Genomic DNA, 20,275 nt, shown 5'->3' with positions numbered 1-20,275 from the left:
TAGGCCACTTCTCTGACAAAACTGAAGGTAAAAATAACCCGTAAACTGAAGGAAAAGGGGAAACAATTCTTGGATGGGATTAGAGGGGAGAAAGATGCTGAATTTACTGCTTGGAGATCACTCATGAAAACTCGGCACTACCCTTCCCAACCTGTTTCCACCCAAACAGTTATCATACGAACATGGATACGGCAGCTGCTCTCTGAATATCTTAGACAGATCTTAAGAACTGAAGGAAAGGGTGACAATTGTTAAAGTGGCTTTGTGACAATTCCAGAGCAGTCATTAGAAACCTCTCCAATTTCGCCTCTTGGTTTCCAGGCTGCGATTTGCACCAAGATCTCTAAGGAAGGGAAGTCTCTGCTTTAGCTGCACTGGCTGTTACACCAAGCACTTACTCCATTCTCTATTCTTCGATCACCAGGCACTTTCACACCATTCCTTTTTAAGGCTGGCTCTTGAGACCTTTGGCCACTCCCTGGACAGAAATACAGGACAGTCAAAGATGGTAATACATTTTAGGATTTTTCTTATCCCTTTAGACATAACATTCAGCAGGAAAGAGAAAGAATACAACCGTTTTCTGTTTAGAATCTAAACATCTGCTCTTCCCATGCTCTTATCGCTAAGATAAGCTTAACGGAAGACAGATATCTTTATGAAGAGGCTGCTCTACAACAGCCTCGTTAACCTTGCGCACTGTGGACTGGATTACAAAATACCCTTTATTTTGCTTCTAATCAAGAAGCAAAGTCATCAATACTAATGTAGGAGTCACACTTACTGAAATGACAAAATAGCCTTGCTAAAATTTCATTCTATTACCGTGAATAACAAAGTTTCTCTTTCATGATTTTACTCAGTGACAGTGTATAAGAAGTTAGTTGTGATGACTTCATGAAAAAGTTCAACGTTTCACAAACAAGCTTGGATATGTAAGTAGCTTTGTCTCTACTTCCCAAAAAAAAACTTTATCTGAGTGAGGTCAACGTTTATTTTAAAAGATAATACTGCTTAAAAACTGACAAACAGGAAAAAACTCAACCAACAGTAGGCTGTTTCAATGTTTCTCCCTTGGTCAACAGGCTCTCGGTAAGTCTGCATTACAGATACACAATTAAGAAACCTTGTTCCCCTCGGTAAAGGGCACAAAAACGTCTAGGTAATTCACAGAGAAGCATTCAGACCAAACAGAGTATCTCAAAACTAGCATCTAGAAGTTCTGATGTGCCTTTGTCAACTGTCTCACTGAGAATACGAATAACAACAGTTAAAGGTTAATCACCGATCATGAAAGATGCATCATTTAATCTATAGCTGATTATTTTCACACAGTGTAAAGTTTAATACTACAAAAACATTTTCTTCCTAACAGTCCATCTGACAGTAAAGATGCTACTTAACTAGAATCCTACTTAAATATTTCCACCAAACTATGTACAAACACTGTTCAGGTGCCAAATACCAAGCTGACTCATTTCCCTGTAAGACACATGAACTATAGGACGAAGCCATCTTTATTAGCTTTTTTCCCATTAGCAAGATATCTATTTCAGGAGTACGCTCCTGCAAGACTAATAAATATCGCAGAGCTCCTACCTATTCATTCGCTCCTCCTCAAACATATTGCTTAGCTGAGTTACGGCCAATAAAGTGTCAATAAACCTTCTATTATGAGCACCGAGTACCCTCGGCCTTCAAAAATTACACCCTGACAACTAAACCGCACAATAAGATCCTTAGGAGATAGAAGTGGTACAGCTTTAACTTTTCAGAAAGTCATTCTATCAAGATTATACAATTCAAATGTCAAGATATGCTTAACCATTCTGTAATACACTGGATACAACACTTGCTTAACACAACTGCAATATTTCTAAGACAGAGGAAGATTACTGAAGACCAAAATAAGAAAAGGGGAGAGAGAAGAACCCAATAGATTGATTTAAAGGTAAACGTCTTAAGGATTCAGCTGAAAAGATTAATATGGAATGTGCGGGAAAACCGTGCAAAGCAAAAAAAGAGAAAGTTCTTAAGAGAACACACAGAATCATGTTCTTTAGATTAACAATACAGTGATACCACATTTTCAGAGAGTCAGAGATACAGTCTTTTAAATTGCGTTACTGTAACTAATATAAATGGGCAGACTGTGGGAGAAACAGGGAAGACCTCTATCTATATGCCAAGTATGCTACGTTTATCACCCCTAGTCAAATATTACCCAGGTGAAACATACTAAGCTCACATAATAAATTACATTACTGGACAACAGCTTGTCCGGATCTTGTACCAGATTTTAAAAAAGAGATTATATATTCCTTATTAGAAGACCAAAGGCTTCTTGATATTTAGCTCTGACTAATCCATGTAACACGGGGTGCCCTTGGATGCTGTAGTGATGATCAACTCTAGAAAGCTGCAAAAGTTTCAACTCTGATTTAATGCTCCCAGATCTGGCAAGTGAGGACAAAGCTTCTCCGCTAAAATGAACAATGGTTCAAAGAAGAGGACTTAGCAACCACAGTTTCCTTTTAATCCTGTTCTTTAGTCATAAGAAAACGAACGCTCAGACCAAAAACAAACCGCTGCAATGCCATACTGACTACCAACATTAATATGTTATATGCAGTCTGGCTCGTTAACCTTGGGGAATGAAATTAAACTTAACTTACATAGATGAATTAACCAGCTGAGATCATCACCTACCTGCTTCCCGAGAGGGAGAGCGCTCGTGTCGGAGAAAGAAACGAACCTCGCTTCTCTGCATCCCGAAGCGCTGCAGGATATCCAGCATCCGCTCATTATCAGCTACGGGACGCTCTGAAAAGGCAAAAAGCCAGGCACAGTAAGTTGACTATCACCTCCCTGTAAAGCCACGGCACGTACCGAAACAAACCAAACCATTATCTGTTCATTGAACTCCTGCCACCGCTCTGATGCGATACGTGTGCCTAACCCTTCCCCTCAACCAAGGCATTTTTACCTTTCCCTTAGAAGCAGAGTGGTACACGCTGTTTCTCTGAAAGTGAACAAACACCTCTGAAAAGCAAACACAACCCTTTAAAAGTCTTCCCCCGAAGACAGAACCTGGGGCACCATCACAGCCCAAGGGGCACCCAACAGGCAATTCAGAGCTTTTGCCTCTAGTGCCTTAGTATCGTCTTCGCAAATCATACGAGTCACCACTGCAGGGACAAAACCGGTGTGCTTTTCGCTCCGCTTCTGTGGTACCTCAGACGAACTTACTTCTCAGCGGCTCCCCCCTCCCCAAGAACTCCTCTGCCCCAGTTACTACAAGGAACTTTTTATTTCTTACTCCAGCGAGAATTAGGATGAGAGAGATGCAAAAAGGAGCTCTCAGAGAAGAGGATTTCTTCCCTTAATAATTCCTAAAGAACGTGATGACATGCTTGACTGCAGCCCTTGCCGTCAGACTCGGGTGGAAGTACAAAATACTCTGATATAATTAGAATTACTTATGGGCCTTTAAATCTTTACACACAAGCGATTCCTTTTGCTAGGCTAGATAGTCTACCGTACATTTTTATGCCTACGGGAAAAGTGATGGTAATTATGTAGCCAGATATTATAGTAAGTCAAGTATATGTAGTCAAGATACTGTCATAAGATTTTATGACAGCATCTGAAACTCATGATCAGGTTTAGGGTCCGTTTGCACTGGGTACCAGAGAAGCAAAAGATATTATTCCTGGCCTGCGAAATAAAGATAAGCAGACAAAGAGTGAAATTAAGTACCACCACTTCTGTATTAGCTCCATTTGTCCCAATATCAGTTTTGATGGTTATTTCATTAGTTAGGCAAGGAAAAAAAAAAGAAAGAAAAGAAAGAAATCAGAGGACTTCATTCATATTCAACAAAGACTCTCTCAAAGCAACAATCTTAATACGGAATAATCATTTCAGGGAAAAAAATTGTTGACGTTAAGTATAAACGTTTTTAGCTCCATAGGAAGAGGAGCCACTAACATACGTTTTCAGCATGTGAAAAGCTTTTTCAACATAAAAGGGTTTCTTTAAAAGAAAACGCTGCAGCTGTGCTAAAGCAATCTAGGAAGGAAAATTTCTGGAGTTACTGTCAAAAGAGATTAGCTTTACAGAATAAGCAAGTAGGTCACTGTTACAGAAAAAGCAGTCTCTCGGCAGTTACTTGTCTAGACAGCTAAAAAAGCTCTTCATCTGCTAAACCCTAATTCAAAAAAAAAAACAAAAACCACCCCACACCCCAACAGTACCGCTGTGTATTCTTTAAGATGGGAATTTGACAACAGGCTTATGAGACAGATTTGCAGCAGCTAGGCTCAACTGAAACTCAAGGAAGATGCCCTTTACACAAAGATTCTGTCAACACCTCCCAGTGACTTCAAAGAAAGGTCAAGAAGATGTTCAGATACCAAACAAAACTACATCTGAAAAGCTCAAGAAGAAAAGACAACCTATCAGGCTTTACCTTTTTATTCCCTATCTCTGTCTTTAAAAGAAAAATTAAAAAAAATTCTATACACAAACACACTTTTTGACTGCTTTCCCTGGTCAAGGCAGTCATCTAGCAGAAAGAATTCTGATGACAATAAGAAGATCAAGAAAGCTTGTCCTGAGATGCCTCAAATTTCATGCAAACCTGGGAAGACAAGGAGAATAATAAAATTGCACCCTTCACGGAGCACAGTGCCTCAAGTCTGCTTCCGGCAATCCTTCAAAGTACATTTAATAAGGTCTGACAACAGAAGCTAAGATTCCTAAACGAGGGTCAGAAAAGGAAAGAGAGACAAACTATCCAAGAAGAATCTCAATAACTCAAGTCAGAGAACTAATTTGTAAATATACATCCGACAGCTTTTGTTTCTATCACAGAAGCAAGGCTCGCATGCTCCACGTTTACTTTAAAATAAATTAAACTTGTCCAGGGTAAAAAAACAAAAAACCCACAAGAGGTATCTTGGTAAAACAAGATAGTGTACTTTGCTGTCATCTAAAATGAAGTTACATAAAGCTAAGTGTATTTTTCCCAAAGGAATAAGCCCAAAACATACATGAAAACTTATTCTGCACATGGTTGCTACTGGATGTTGCGCAGACTGCTTAGGAAGGGATATACTTGATCTAAAACAATATGCATATACTTCACCCTGAACGCAAGTCTTTTAATCTCACATGATTTGAGACTACTGTATTTTATGCTACTGAGTATAATTTGAAACTACAGACAGTTTTGCACACACACCAGTACCTGTATTTGAAAGTATACTATTAGTAAATATGAGAGAATCAGTGAAGGGAACAAGAATAATTTGGTTTCTAAAAGAAGTTTCAATACTTTTGCTGTACAAACAGACTATAGACACTGATTTTCTTTGTCTTACGATGACAGCTGTGCAAACAACATTTAGGTAGCTCATTCTCGTGGTATCTCAGGAAGTCTTTACCAAGAGTAATCTTCTCAGAAGAGAGTCACTGCTTCACTTTATGTTTCTATATTCAGATTATTTTCCTACATCTCTTCCTAGAGCATGGCAGACACTGACAACCTGATTTTATAAATAAAACTCATTATATTAGATGGTCCCACTTACCCAGAAGTGCCCTTTTTAGCTTAATAGGACCACTTGCACAGCAGAGCATTGGCAAACTCTGCTTGTGTCTTGGTGCAGGTGCTCTTCCTTGATTTAAGGACAAACACACTGCCATTTCCAGCATACTCTACGCAAACACCTTAAAAGCTGATCAAGAATCTGGGTTCAGGGAAAACAAGGAGAGGAGCTTCCCAGCCTTTAGCAGGGGTCCAAATCTGATAATTGCAGGAGGACTCCATCCCTTACCATCACAACCTGTGCTATGTAATAGGGAGCGGGGCTAAGGCTAACGATGAATTCAGAAGTTAAGGCTACGACATACACCAAAACCCTTATTTTACTTGTCTATCGCTCTAGACTTTGGTATTGTGTTGATTTAGAGGGAGTTGGATCTTGAGCTTCTCAAGATAGCTGGAGCAATTACCTTTTTTTTTTTTTTCCCCTCATGGTTTAAGATTTTCTCAGTGACTAATCTTTACTACACCTCCGGATGGCTACCAGTATCTAACGAATGCTATGGAGACAGAAAAGTCACGAGTCCCTTCCCATGTAAGGGATGAAAGTTAGTCTTAACTTAGCTCTGGATTCACTTACTGACACACTCCCCAGCTCCAGGAGAGCCCTGCAAGCTAGGCAGATCTGCACTTCCAGGACAAAACTAGCAAGGACGCTGTGGGCGAGGAAAGCCACAACCCACCATATACACAAAACCCTCTTCTACTACCTTAAAAGACAGAAACTACTCTTGCTGTCCTCTGTCTTGTCTCTTTCCTCCCCAGCCTCCACAGACCTTCTCTAGAGCACTTTCTATCAGATAACTTCTACTAATGACTGTAACGCTCCCTCCCCTTACAAACTCCAGTTTGGCCAAATTAACACTTTCCTGAACAACAGAGGTGTAATCAGGAAAAAAGTTGTCCATTGCTATTGCAGCTGAAAACGGAGGTGGGATTTAGGAGAAGATCCTGCCTGCTTGTCACAGAATTACTGACACATGATCACTGCAAACAAGCAAACGCACAAAACCATCGGGGAACCTCTCCACTGTGAGGAGAAGGGGAAGGAAGAAATCCTCCACATCCTCCAGTTTGCATAAGTCAGTGAGGAGGCTGCACATGCACAAGAACATCTCAATGCCCGACTTTGCTTCTTTTGCTTTTAACCAGTTTGCGTTTGTGCGCGTCTGTCTGCACACGCATTATTATACAGCAAATCCGATGAAGAGATTAACAAAAGGCAGAAACCCTTTGGGACAGGACCACGCCTGTCAGCTCTCTGGGCGCCGCATGTTAAAACAGTGAGCGTCCAACAGCTCACAAGGTGCGTCTAACATACCTGAGCCGCACCACACTTCAGCCAGGTGGCACTCGCTCTCGCCGGGCTCTTTGCACAGCTCCACCACATCCCTGCAGGTTGTTTCCGGGGTGACCGGCACCTCGGTGAAGTGCTGTTCGTTGTTACTAAGGTACACCGTCAGAAACATCTGAAAAAGATAAGGGCAACAGCACGGGTTACCTTACAGCACCAAACCAGACTGCACATCCAGGGCAACCCTCTCGTCAAACGCGTGATTTGCGACATCATCGCATCGCTCGTCACGAACCATGGCGCATGCACAAGTCCAAAACAAAACCAAGTTTCCTTTTAAGGTACCAGCAAGTAACTTTCTGCTCACCTAAATTGTGCTGTTGGTGGGGTGGTTTGTTTTTAACCTGGAGTTGCTGCTCCTTCCTGCTCTCTTGGGGCCACGAGCCAGAACTTTCTACCTCACTACACCTACAAACTGCAGCCATTTGGCACAGGAGCAGAAACGGTCACCTACAGTTCAAAAACATCCTGAATCGTGAAAAGCAAAGGCAAATTAGATCTGTGGAAAGACTAGAACCTACTATATAGGAAGTGACAGTGGAAACCCGTAATTTACACTTCCATAACACTTTTCATTGGAGGGTTTCTTCAAAACATGAGTTGACTCACTCTTCCCAGTTTGCATACCAGGTCCCCCCAAAACGCACAAACAATTAAATTCTACTTGGCTTCCGTTTCACAGCTGTAGAAGGATCCTTGAGCTTCGATTATTCCATATAAGCACATTACACAGCTGGATGTTGTTCCTGCTCATATCTCGCCCGCCACAATTATAAAAGTGCATTTTAAAAGCTAGCTGCCTTACTTTGATCCTTGATAAAAAGCATCGATGACTGCCGTCTCTGAAAACCAGCCACTTTGCGGCACGCTATTAACATTAAACCGCCATCAAGGTTTAGGAACTAGCTAAGATTAGTTTTTATTTTCTTCCGAGACCTACTCTGAACTTCAGTATCAACTGGTTGACCGATGCACAATTTCCAGGACCATAAAAATCAGTGAAACGTCTCCACAAAGCCATTACCGCACTAAGCATTTCAAACAATAGAAGCTTCAGCAAAACACTGCAGAATTCAGTCTTTTTCGCACACCTGGAAAACCTATTTTTGTAGGAGAAGACTCAAATGTAGTGCTAGAGAATCCTTGTCTGTCCTCATTTTAAAGAGGGCAAAAGAGGCACAGATTTTTATGACCGTTTATTTCAAAGGTCAAAAAAGGTCCAAGTCAAACAAGGCAAGAGACACATAAATACCCTTCTCATTTGAAAGCAGAAGTCATCACTGCAAGTGTTTTTTCTGTAATTTTGTGTGAATACTCCAGGCTGAATCACCTTTGATGCAAGTGCAAAGGGAAATTTTGCCCATCACTTCACAATTGTGTGACTCCCCTCCTTTATGAGCCTCCCGCCCTCCTCTGCGGTAAAAACGCACGTATGTTCGCTCACTAAAGCCTTCAAAGCTTTTCCAGGCATCTTTCAAATGCCCAGGTTCCCTCTGCTCCAGTGAGAGGAGCTGCCTTTATTCTTCTAACAATTGCTTCAAAACCACTCTTTGCTCAAAATGCCTTGTTATACAGAGCACAGGTATTTGCCCCACTTTAGGCACTACAAACGCTTCAGAACGGCATCTCAGCCCCAGGGATGGCGCCAGACTTAGTACCAATACTAGCCGGAGCTTCTGGTCTCTGGTTTTGCACAGCTCCCCAAGACAACGTTTTCTGATAAACTCCTAAATACCTTCACTCACAGAGTGGGAAAAAGTCTGCAGAAAGAGCTCAAAAACCCCGTAATCCTTAGGGAATCCTTGCAAGGAAGGGAACTAGGCACAGAGAGAAACACCTAAAACGCCGCGGCGGCAGCAAAATTCATGTTCCTCACCAGGCGAGGCCAGGGAACCAGAAGGGGGGCAGCAAGGCGGATGGCGCGGGACACCCAGCGCTCGCAGGTTTTTAGCTGGAATCGGGGCTGTCGTTCATCGAGCGGCCCCGCTCCTCGACGGGAGCATCGCGCGCGCGTCACCTGCACGCAGCCAGGCTGCCAGCCGCTCACCCACGCGCTGCAGGGAGTGTGTTTTGGTGCTGCTCGCTCCACGGTATGTTTTCCTGCGTGGGCCTGAGCCGGACTGCAGGCATTCAGGTAGGATCAGCTTACCACGCACTCTGCTTACGGAGAAGGCCGGTGCGATCGCTGCGCTGTTTACAAGATAGCGCACTGAAGTACTGACCTGAATTAAGAGACAAAGCTTTCCAAACAGCAACTCTGATATTCAGCTTTAATCTTTTGTCACGCAACGCTGTCTTATGTTTTAGATTTAGTGTTTCTATACTGGGCAGGGGGGATGCCACATGCAACCTGGTAGAAACACCATTTAATCGCAAAAACTGGGGCAGAAAAGCATAAAATAAAAAACTCTCTCCCAAACAGCTTTAGAGTAAGGTTATACAGAAATGTAAAATACGTCAGTTTTAACATTAATACTTCACGTGTAATGCTGTAAAACCTTGTATGCAGAGCGACAATAAATTGTGCAGGCTTTGTATCCGCAGCAAGAGTTGCTAGTTTGAAAAGATAAGCCCACAGATGAGAATTAGAATAAAATTATAAAAACCATGGGCTTCATACACAAAGCAGACCTAATTTGACCCTAGCAGGGCTGTTCGCTCCTCAGTGTGCCTGTTTTTCCCCAGCTGTTAATCCTTAGGATTTACCAACACAGACGACTACGCAGGAAGGATCACGAGTTGCCATTTCCATCCAGAACGCTCAGGATAATTACTAATACGTTAAGTCAAGAGCACTCAAACCTGCTGAGTAGGGGCCATTTCTGAAACTCGGTAGTATCTGCATTAAACCTACCCCTTACGTTCCAGGTGCGGAAAACCCAAACTCCATGCAAATTCCCTAAAAAAGCATGCCCCTAAGTCTGACCCCTGACAAGTCTAAAGTGACTACAGGGTTACAAAGATGATGTGACCTCCACAATTACCTTCTTCCACTTCCCCTTCAGCTTCAGGGGCAATTCTGCTCCTGCCTGCTCCACCACCTGCTTATCTGCGAGGACTCCAGGGGCAGCCTGCTCCTGCCTGGCTATGCCTGAACCTAGCGGAAGCTCTCAGGAGAGAGCATGCATCGCAGAGACTTCTGCATCTCCAGAGAAGGCTGGAAAAGGTAAAAAAGCTGGTGTGAACCCAAAGCCTGCTACGGCTCCTTGGCACAGGTCGTAACACCTGGTGGCTGCGGTGGCTTGTACCACCTCGCATTGGGACCCCAAGAAATCATCCTCCCTTGAGGACAATTCAAATGCACCTACTAATCACCTACTAACCGCTCTACCAGCTACTTCATATTCCTGGTTGACCTTCATGCAGCAGCAATAGAGAAGAGAAACAAGAATATTTTCATGGCGCTTGTTCAGAAGTTTGAATGCTGTAGATTACTTCAAGCTAGAGAGTAAAGTGGTCTTCTCCTCCTCCCTGAAACTGAAGATGTTAACGCAGTTATATGTAGGTATCCGTGAAGTAATAAGGAAAGAAGGAACAACACACAAAAGGTAAATGAAACTCACTTTCAAGCTAGGCACAAGAGCACTAGAACAAACAAACAAACAACAACCTAACAACTACAAAAAAAAACCACATCACCACCACCGCCGCCGCCCATCCTCAATCTCAGGCAGATCCTTCACTTCTCTTAAGACAGCATCCAGGCAGGTAGTGAAACATCTGATAACTCCATACAGCCTTGGATTGAGAGTTTTCCCTCCCTCAAACTTCTAAGGGCTGAGTTTTAGGGACACCCCGCATGTAGGCTGAGCACTATCAAAAAGAAGCTGGCTCCCTAGCCAGGTTGTTAGCTTCTCCCTGGGAGATGATGCTTGCTGGTGCGTCTCACAGTTCTTGCCTCGTCTATTTGGACAGATAGATGCTGCTAGCACATTGATTCAGCTGTGATAAATACGATTCAGTCTGTGTTCAGTACAAAGTTTTAAGAAGGATGTAATTTAGAGACCATTTATTTGTCCGTATCGGATCCCAGAAGTTGCAATAGCACTTAAACAAATCTGCTCAGGTGTTTTTAAAAAAAAAAAAAAAAGTGCTCTATTCCCCACTCCTCCCATGCTGGCTCCCTGTACTATACAAAAAAACATTGCATTGTTCTGCTTTTGTATAAAAGCAGCTAGAAATCCCCCAAATCGTTTTTCCCGCCAAGCTGTACTCGCTATTTATAAATATCGAAAAGCTTTACACTGTGAAAGCACCCCAGCAGCGTGGCATACTTACAAGGAACCAGGGATGTGCTGTGCATCTGGTGAAGCTGCTCCTAAAGCGGCATCACAGCTTTCAGCTGACTGTGCTGTATAGCTTAGAAAATAAAAGTTTGCACTTACGGAGCCACCAAACGAGGCACTTCGATCGAAGGCACCAAGGGCATCAACGGGAGGACCAAGGACACATCAGCTAAAGCAAGAGACCGTTTTTGCAAGACGACTGTGATGCGTGTTTTGCAAGCAACTGAACAGCAAAGCAGAGTACAGGACATACAGGAGGACTTCAGAAGCCTCAATAAAGCCTGCCACCTCAGACACAACTCTTCAGAAAACCCAAATTGGTATGAATGACAACACGCAGTCCTCTCAACATGAAACATATCATTTAGTTTCAAGCCATATTATTTATGCATCACCACCAAATATAGCCACTAAGTCTGGACTGCAACACGCCCAGGAACAGGAAGCAAACACAGCAAGAAAAGCAACCAAAAAAGGAGGACACGAGAAGGCATCAATTAAAGCAAGTCACACCCCAGTTTATAATCCTCTGTCTATCTCCTCTGCATGCCAGTTCCAAATATCCTTACATTTGCCAGCAACTCTGACCCATTTCTCGTTAAGCTCAGTGACACGACCATTTCATAAAGTTTCATGGATGTTAAACAGAGCATAACACCTCTCAACATCTGCAAGTAAGTTTCCAACTTCAGCTGAAACATTTGAGAACAAAGAGCTCTACCTAAGTGCCCGTTTCTACGACCACGCTGCATTTTGGCTCCTGCTGTGTCGTATTAAAAAATAAAACCTTTCTTCCAAAACTGTCTGAAATACAAGTTTTAAACGTCTGAGGAAACATACGCATTACAATTTACATCCATCCCAGGGTATCATTGCACATCAAAGACTAATCATCTCTTCCTTGGATCAGGAGACCTCAGTCATTGACTAAAACGTTGGAAAAATGGAAATACAACGTACTCTTCATTTCAGCTTTGAGAGTATTCCTGTAAGGATCAGGACTCTGTCTCTTATATAATATTATACGCAAGTAGAGATTTCATTGACAATAGTGACTTACCCCTGTTTTTCACTAATTGCGTAATTCTTAACCTCATACAGTCTCTTCCTGTTTACCATACAATACGCAAGACAAACTGTGGCATCTATTCACATAGCATTTTTCAACTTCAAAGCAGTTTATAACCAGTAAGTCTTGACACAAGCAAGCAGTTTCCCACAAAAAACACAGTGAAACCGAAGCACGCAACACTGCGATGACAGAGGCAAGAGCAGTATTTGGTAGCCAAACAAGCATACCGCCTCTGGAAACCATGATTCATTTCGTTACCTTGCCTTAGAACTAAATTCGTAATTCTGCACCCTCATGCCATATTCTCTGGGGTTCAGAGCGAGCCCCAAGATCTTTCAATCACAGAATACTAGTGCTATTTTTTAAATACATCTCCATAACATAGCTAAGAAACGGTCTTCACTGGCATAACAAATTGTCTTTGATACCATTTTTAGGGAAGCATTAAAAGTCACTCTTAAGGTTAAAGATGCAACGTTTTTCAGTAATATTCTGGTGTCGTCTGAGTTACAGCTACTAAATCAGACTGCAAACGCTTCCAGATAGGGACCGCATCTTCCTGCAACATGGAGAGCATGTACACCTGATGTGCTGAATAGAGAAGCCTCCAGAGACAGGATCAGAGCACGTCCTTCAATGGCTTTTCCACAGACAGTATGGTTACACAGCAGCAATAGAGATCAGTACCGAAAGACCATTGTTTCAGACGTGAAATAGCTTTTTTTTTTTTTTTTTTTTTTTTTAAAAACGCTGTGTGGGATGGGGAAGAATTACAATATTACATCCTGAACTAAAAGGTATTTTTAGAAGTTAATTTTAGTTAGTTAAAAAACTAGCAACATACCATTTTCAGAATGAATAGATTAACTATTAAATTTCAAGTACAGATGACAGCAACGAGAAATAACTGCTTCCACCCACAGACCTGATACCCAAAGTTCTTACCACGAGCGAACGTTTTCTGATAAATACAAAATCCCTTTAAACAAAGGGTTTTAAACGAAAGTATTACACCTTACCTAGCGGGAACCCTGATGCTGCGCCTTCCTAGACAACCTCGAAGAAATCAGCTGCTAGAACAGATGTTTTTGCTGACTTGATGCAACTTTCTAAACAAGAGAAGACGGCCCTGCACAACAGCAGCTTTTCACGGCTGTGATAAACCGTGCTCCGAGCTGGTTCGCAGTTACAGCTCTCCACGTACCGTGACGTACACCTCAGCAATAAAGCGCGTCTGCGACTCCTTCACCCCACGCTCCCCAGAACCTTAAAACAGCCCTTCAGGAGGCAGCACGCTCACCTATCGCACCTAAAGATTCAGGTACGCAAAAGATCAAGGTAAGCAAAGGATTATAGAATAGACTTACTAGAAGACAAGGGCAGAGGATGATTGTTATCACCGACTCTTTTCATATTCAGCTGTTCAATGCAGTGAGCTTCAACAGAAACGCAGAGTCACGTTTAATATTTACCTGTAGCCTGTATTTATTTACCTGCAGCCCCACCTGACTAGATGGAGTCAGGTTCTTTCCGTCTCATCCACCGCGTGCGCTACTCGGTTTATACTGTACCGGCTTTTTGCCATAAACATGAGAAAGGAAGTTATGACGCAAGGTAGGTGGAGTAAAGTAGGAAGTACCGTGGAATTGTTAAGATTATTCCCAGTCTATATAAAGAACAGCCCTTTTCCCTTTTAATTGTATCACAGGAGAACACAGACCCCTCAGCCTTTACTCCCAAAGGCATGGTAAGCTACTGCTTGTATAGATAAGTATACTATGTATTTGTACTTTACCTTTGGTAAAAACATCTCTTTTCCTAGGACTTAAAAAATAACGTACTTCTCTGTGGACTTCTGATGGGGGAAGAAAGTGGGAAACAGCAAAGAGGCAGCTTCCCCCCCCCCCCCTTTTTTTTTTTTTTTTTTTTAAGCACAGAGAGAGCAGAATGAAAGCCATCTGCTTTTGGTAATTGGGCAAACGCTATAGCACAAACATCAGTCGCTGCCATACTTCATCTCACCATCAGGCCTGCACCTGAACGATCGTTAGGGAAACCTGAAGATTTCTAGGAAAACAGTCTTTGAGTTCTTGCCAAATACAGTTACCACCTGAAATTAACGAAACTAGGTTTGTAACCCTCCTACTTCCTGATCTAATACCCTGCTGAAGGAGGGAGGACGTAGCCACAAGGCCATTAAGAAAAGATCTTTCCAAACTAAGGCATTTACTTTGAATCCAAGTTACATTTCTCCGACTTAGCATTTCTCTTCAGTCTTCCTCATACAACCGAGCAAAAAATTCACGTCTACCGAAAGCCGGACGTCCGAAAGATCTGGGCAAATAAAGCTGACTATTCTGGATGAATACTAAAAACAGGAGCGCCGCACTCCTATGCACTCCACACTCCTCGGCTGATTTACCAACTGGCATTGAAGACAAGGATGTCTCAGATCAAGGGTGGCATTTAAAGCTACATATATACTTCCGCACTGCTGGTATTTATTGCAACATCAGCATTCAGCATAAGGAAACGTTCTAAAAGATACGGGTCAGGTTTTTAAAGAGATACAGACTACACTGGTTCAAATAACATGTTTAGAAACTACAGTCCTTTAGTGAGCATTTGCTTTCGCTGACACATCATGCATAGCTTGTTCAGTTCAAATCTGAATCCCTATGTGGGTTTACATCAATTCAGTTAACTAACTGCAGGAATTCACGGTAAACAAATCCCAAAGATGTTCTTCTCATTGTGCCACACCACAGCACGTTCATGCGTCTATTCCTGTTGCCATCCGTGCTCAGAAGTTTCTCTCCTTCGCACAGTCCCCTCAAGGACTCCCACCCTTTCTCCATTCAGAAGCTTTCTCCCAAAATGCTTGGTCATGGCTCCTTAGAGACACCACTTGTGCAGGGTTAGCCACTGCATAAAGGCTCAATGCAAACCGACTGGCAGAAAAATAAGTCTACATGCAACGTTTGGACTTGTACTGTTGGTGTCCTAGCTGGAGTTTGCTCCTCCTCTTCCTGGAGTCCACAACAGGAGAATCAGGTCTTTGGATATGTGCCCCTTCTGGCAGACTCTGCCTCATTTTCTCTGTTCAGCACCGAGTTAAGAACACTTAGTATACAAGGAGAAAGCAGTTCATACAAACACATACATGCACACGTACACGAAAGACCACATAATTCTTACAACAGCTACTATACTCTGGGAAATGATAACAGTCTAACATATACAATACAACCAAGGGGCTTACAATTGCTCCTCCTCCCGTTCCTTAGGGCGGCAACATGTTGCACCTAAGAGAGGACCCTAAAGCCAAGACAACATCCAAGCATAACGAGCTGGGTTGTGAACTCAAACTTAAGCCTGCCCCATCTCAATTTGCAGTATTTGTACAAAAACAAACAAAATAAAGTAAAGAAAAGCTGCTCCTGCTGCAGGAGAGCCCTAGGTCCCCACCACGGGGAATAAGTGTTACCGCTCTTCTAGCATTCTAGGTGGCTGGAGGCCAATGAAGGACTGTGCTTTGCATGGCTTTTTGGGACATGGTTGAGAACTGTGCTCCTCAAAATTGTCCGTTAGGATACATGTGTATTCCTACAACGAAAAGAAAGCCTAGAACCTTTTTGTGCAGCCAAAGAAGAAGATTGTGTACAACTGCTCAAGAGGAAAAGGGAAGTTACACCCACTTCAGGGTGGAAAGTGGATTTAGCACAACCTGCACCTAAATGGAACAGACTATGGCAGTAAACTGGCAGCTATGCCACCCACACCATACCGCCTGCTGCTTAACTAAAGACAGCAACTCTTTACCGGGTTTAGAAGTTCTCATCTTCTACCTCTCCAGCTCACACATAATAATCTCACTGAGAAAAAGACAACCAACATTCACACTAGGAAGCACTCGATCGCAGCCCACCGGAACACGCAAGTGAAATCCGCATTCATCATGCGAGGAGTGCCCGACACAGATCAAACAAATTTATTACCTTTTCTTTACAGACAACAGGGGGCTTTCTGGGAGTGCCCATGGGGCAGGCAAGGCAAAGGAGGAAGTACTGCAGTAAAAAGAAGAGAGGGTTTTTTTGTGAATTAGTGTCTATTGCCTAAACAGCTTAACAAAAACTAAGAAAATAGAATTAATTTTGCAATTTAATAGTAAAACAGAACAAATCACGTGGCAAGTCAGTAGAACTTGGGGCGGGGGGAGGAAGCACAGGACACCGGTTTTCTCCAATCCCGACAACTTCATAGAGATCAGAACGAGACCAGTGCCAAACACTGCTGAAAATACTACTCCTTACGTCGTATTAGTCACTCCTCCAGGAAGACAGCAGCCGAAGCCTCCGAGTCCTACCTACGTGAAATGGGTCTCTGAGACACAACCAAAACGTTTGTGACATGCACAGGTGGCTCACAGGACACACACGATTTCTGGCACCTGAAACAACGATACACGCTTAGCCACGTGAGTAGTTTTGGCATGGGGAAAGTTACAGGATATATTGTTTGGGCTGTTCTGCGACACAGGCTGACCAGTCTGGTATCCTAAAGTGCACTAAAGCATGAAATTCAGGGACACTGTAGCGCATGACAGGCTGACATCTCCTTTGTGCCACAACCGCTAGAATATGCTGTCTAGCCTTCTACCTCCATGACCAGCAAAAGGGAAAGGGGCAGGGGGCACAGGAATTTCAGGTGCACATATCAGAACAGTCTGCACGCTTTACTGCTTTCAAAGACAGCTCTGGCTTCCCATATACTTGCCTCCAGGAAGCAAAAGAAATGCGGAGTTATACAGAGCTTCTCACTCTCAGCAGAATTAATATATGGCTGTGGTAGTCCAGCTTGATCCCGGCAGTGAATAAGAGTGCCCGAAGATGCAAACGAAGGGGAATTTCTCCACCATCTTCCAAGACGACGGGGAGGCCAAGGAAAGCACAAAGTACCATCTGATTGCTACAGCTGAGCCGACCTAAATGGTGAGCTGCCAGAGGCAATAGACATGCTCGTCCCAAATCCCTCTCCATTATGTCAGATTATGCAGCCACGTGGCAAATCACTTCAACAAGATGAGCTTTTTTGTTCCTTTTTGCCTTTAGCATAGGTGGTTTTCCTTCCAATCAGCCAAGTGACCCAACTCCTTGCTAAATTCAAGGGGAAGCTACAAAGGCACGCGGCTTTGGGAGGAGATGAAAAATATCAAAGGAACAAAGCAGCATCCTACCATTAAATTAATTAGGCACAGTGTCACACCATACCTGTGCAGAAGGGCGGCCCTTTCCAATTCACCACTGCTTCTGGCTGGGAACATGCTCCTATTGCAATGCAAGCATACCCTGAAGAACGACCCTCACTTGTCCACCAGCGCACTGAGACCCAGCAGCCCCTACGTGGCAAGGCAAGCAATCAACACAGCCACCAGGAACATCAAAGACAACCATCACAAAACGTCTACACCTGGTAGCTGTATCTATTGATGCCAACACCTGAAGCTACTCTGTTCAAAGTCACAGAGGAGAGCTCCTGTCCTACCTCTGAGCTGCCAACAGGCAGGGAGACCTTAGTAACAGTGCATCTACTGGATAATATAACACTACAGCAGCACACGTGTAATTGGCCCAGAAGACACACTGAGATTTTTTCATCAAAGCAGACAGATCTTTTTGTTATTTTGCAAATTAAAAGGGACCAGCGGGCTACTCCAACTCAGGAAGTGATGAATGGCCTAGTTAAGCACATTACAATAGGATATATACAACTTAACCATGAGGGCAGAATTGTGGAAGAGAAATCTTGCCTCTCCAGCCAGCCTTTTGGCCCACCGAGCACCCCACTCAACCGAATCTTTGCCCCTACAACATAGGGCTCCAGATACTTCCACTGGGAATCATTCAGCTACTATGAGAGCAGCTGCAGAAGGGTGGCAGATTGCACAGTTGATCACTGTCTGACAGGTTTTATTTAAGTATTCGCTCACTCCCGAAGCTCTTTCCAGGCAATATGAGGCTCTACACAGATCCACTGGCAGAGAAGCAAAGGAAGGGAGAGCAGCTCATCAGAGCAAGGCAGCAGGCTCGCTGGGTGGCTGCGCGCATTGTTACAAGTAAAATAATGACAGAGATCTTTGCAGACGGCTTCATGTGAAATGCTGGTCATTGAGATGATGTCACAGATTCTTTGTTGTTCATTAGAAGTATAAACACAAATTTATCAAATAAAATTGTCATTTATTACAGGGCTCCTCAATAGGCTTCAGGGAACTCCAGAAAATGCTTCTCTCAGCCTATTACTATTTGTCCACTCATCCAGCTTCCCTAGAGGTAGAAAACATTTTCTCTAACCCAACCTCACTAACTGCTGTTTCCAATCTAAACACCCCAACAGTGTTTTCATGCAATATTGGGAAACCACACAGCAGAAAGGCCCTGTAGGCAAGACCCAGATTCAATAGCACAGGAGTAACGACGCAAAGGCAAGAAGCACGCGGTGCTGCTTCCACAACTTCCCCCCACAAACATTCACCTGTGGTAAAGGTGTTCTCAGAAGGCTGGAAGACACACTCTGGTTTATGAATGATAACGTGGCTGTGTGTGCTTGGGGAAGGGGTAGTGTGACAGGCAGGCAAAGCTCTTCAGAGACACTGCTCCTACACGAGCTGCAGTCGAGTTGCTTGCTTTGTCGTTTCTGGTATTTAACAAGGAAACTTCGTGCCATTCTCCGAGGAGGTCTGGAATATTTTGCTTGGCCCTGCACCCTGTCTGTGCCCTCTCACAACTCAGCGACCCCTCTCTCTCTCTTTTACATGCAAAAATCATTCACATTTCCTGCTATATCAGATAACTTTACCTGAAACACTTCACTATGTTGAGAGACACCCACTGTCTTACCACTGTTTACAACATAGACTCTCAAACATATTCTGGGAATCCCAGGCTTAGAAGGTCCTCCTCCCAGCCTTGGGATGTCTGAAGATGGTGCCACAGGTGGAAAAGGTCAGCAAATGCTGACTGATTTAAAAGATAATGTTTATTTGGGAAGCTAATAACAGATAACGTGATGTAACAGATAACGCGATGGCACAGTTACCAGACTATTTACTACACAGAGGGCTTGGATATAGCGAGTTGCACGTTACCATTCAGGCTACCCACCCCGTGGCTGATCAGGCCAGGAGAATGTGTTTATTAAAACAAATGTCTGGTCCTCATCTCTTACCTAGCCAGCAGGTTTTAGGTAAGGAATCTCTCAACCTGCAGGAGTAATCTTGAGAGGCATCCCTACTCAAGGGGAGATTCTGCCGTGCAGCCAGCTGCTGTGCAGGAGAGCTCCAAGGGTTCAACCAGTCTGCTCCTATTTTTGGAGGACTGATCTGTAGTCAAATCAAAATTGAGATGTACCCTTCATTTCCATGCAGGGCCATGCAGAGCTGAGTTGCAGTCCATACAGGGTCATGCAGAGCCGTGTTGCAGTCCACACGACCACACTTTGTGGCCGGGCAGTTACCTGTTGTGGGGCAGATGAAATATCTTGCGCGATACCCCTGCTCTCATTGCAGGGGATGCAGCACACCGTCACAGATGGTAAGGATGGATTTCCCTTTCCTGAAGAAGCCAGGGCAGGAGACATCACCCACTGCTCTGTATGGCCCTGGTACTAGCCTGGTTGAGGTTGTGTGTTCAGGGTAGCATACACTTACGTAGGTTGGAAAAAAGGTGAATAGAGATGTTTGGACGTGCTGCAGAAGAAGCACCACGTAGGCCACTGCCTTCAAGCAGCCAGAAAGTTACACCTTAATTATAACTGCATATCGGTATCACAGAAGCGGCTGAGGAAGAGCCCCAGCTACCAGGAGTAAAATCCTTCCCGTGCATTTCTGTAGGACCTGGCAGCCCAGCAGCCTTGCACAACCATCAGCTTTGTCCAGCAGAATCAAAGAACAGGGA

General features: G+C 43.6%; 1 protein-coding gene across 7 annotated transcripts in view; it reads right to left on the bottom strand.

Annotated features, from left to right (window-relative positions):
• The window catches only part of TP53BP2 (tumor protein p53 binding protein 2), a 65,869-nt gene that overhangs the window by 21,064 nt on the left and 24,530 nt on the right, over positions 1–20,275 (bottom strand). For 4 of the 7 annotated variants that reach the window (XM_068940197.1, XM_068940201.1, XM_068940199.1 and 1 more), the window contains 3 exons: positions 6,930–7,077; positions 2,710–2,823; positions 399–478 (listed from right to left, as the gene is read on the bottom strand). In XM_068940197.1, the coding sequence (XP_068796298.1) occupies positions 399–478; positions 2,710–2,823; positions 6,930–7,077 (342 nt within the window). Of the gene's footprint in view, positions 1–398; positions 479–2,709; positions 2,824–6,929; positions 7,078–7,269; positions 7,427–11,347; positions 11,363–12,748; positions 12,767–20,275 lie in introns of those variants that run through there. The other 3 variants (XM_068940200.1, XM_068940203.1, XM_009686685.2) reach the window with 3 other exon arrangements.

Source organism: Struthio camelus, chromosome 3 (assembly GCF_040807025.1).
Source record: "Struthio camelus isolate bStrCam1 chromosome 3, bStrCam1.hap1, whole genome shotgun sequence".
NCBI classification, from domain to species: Eukaryota; Metazoa; Chordata; class Aves; order Struthioniformes; family Struthionidae; genus Struthio; species Struthio camelus.
The sequence above is the reverse complement of the archived record's forward strand: the minus strand, read 5'-3'. Positions and strand labels throughout refer to the sequence as shown.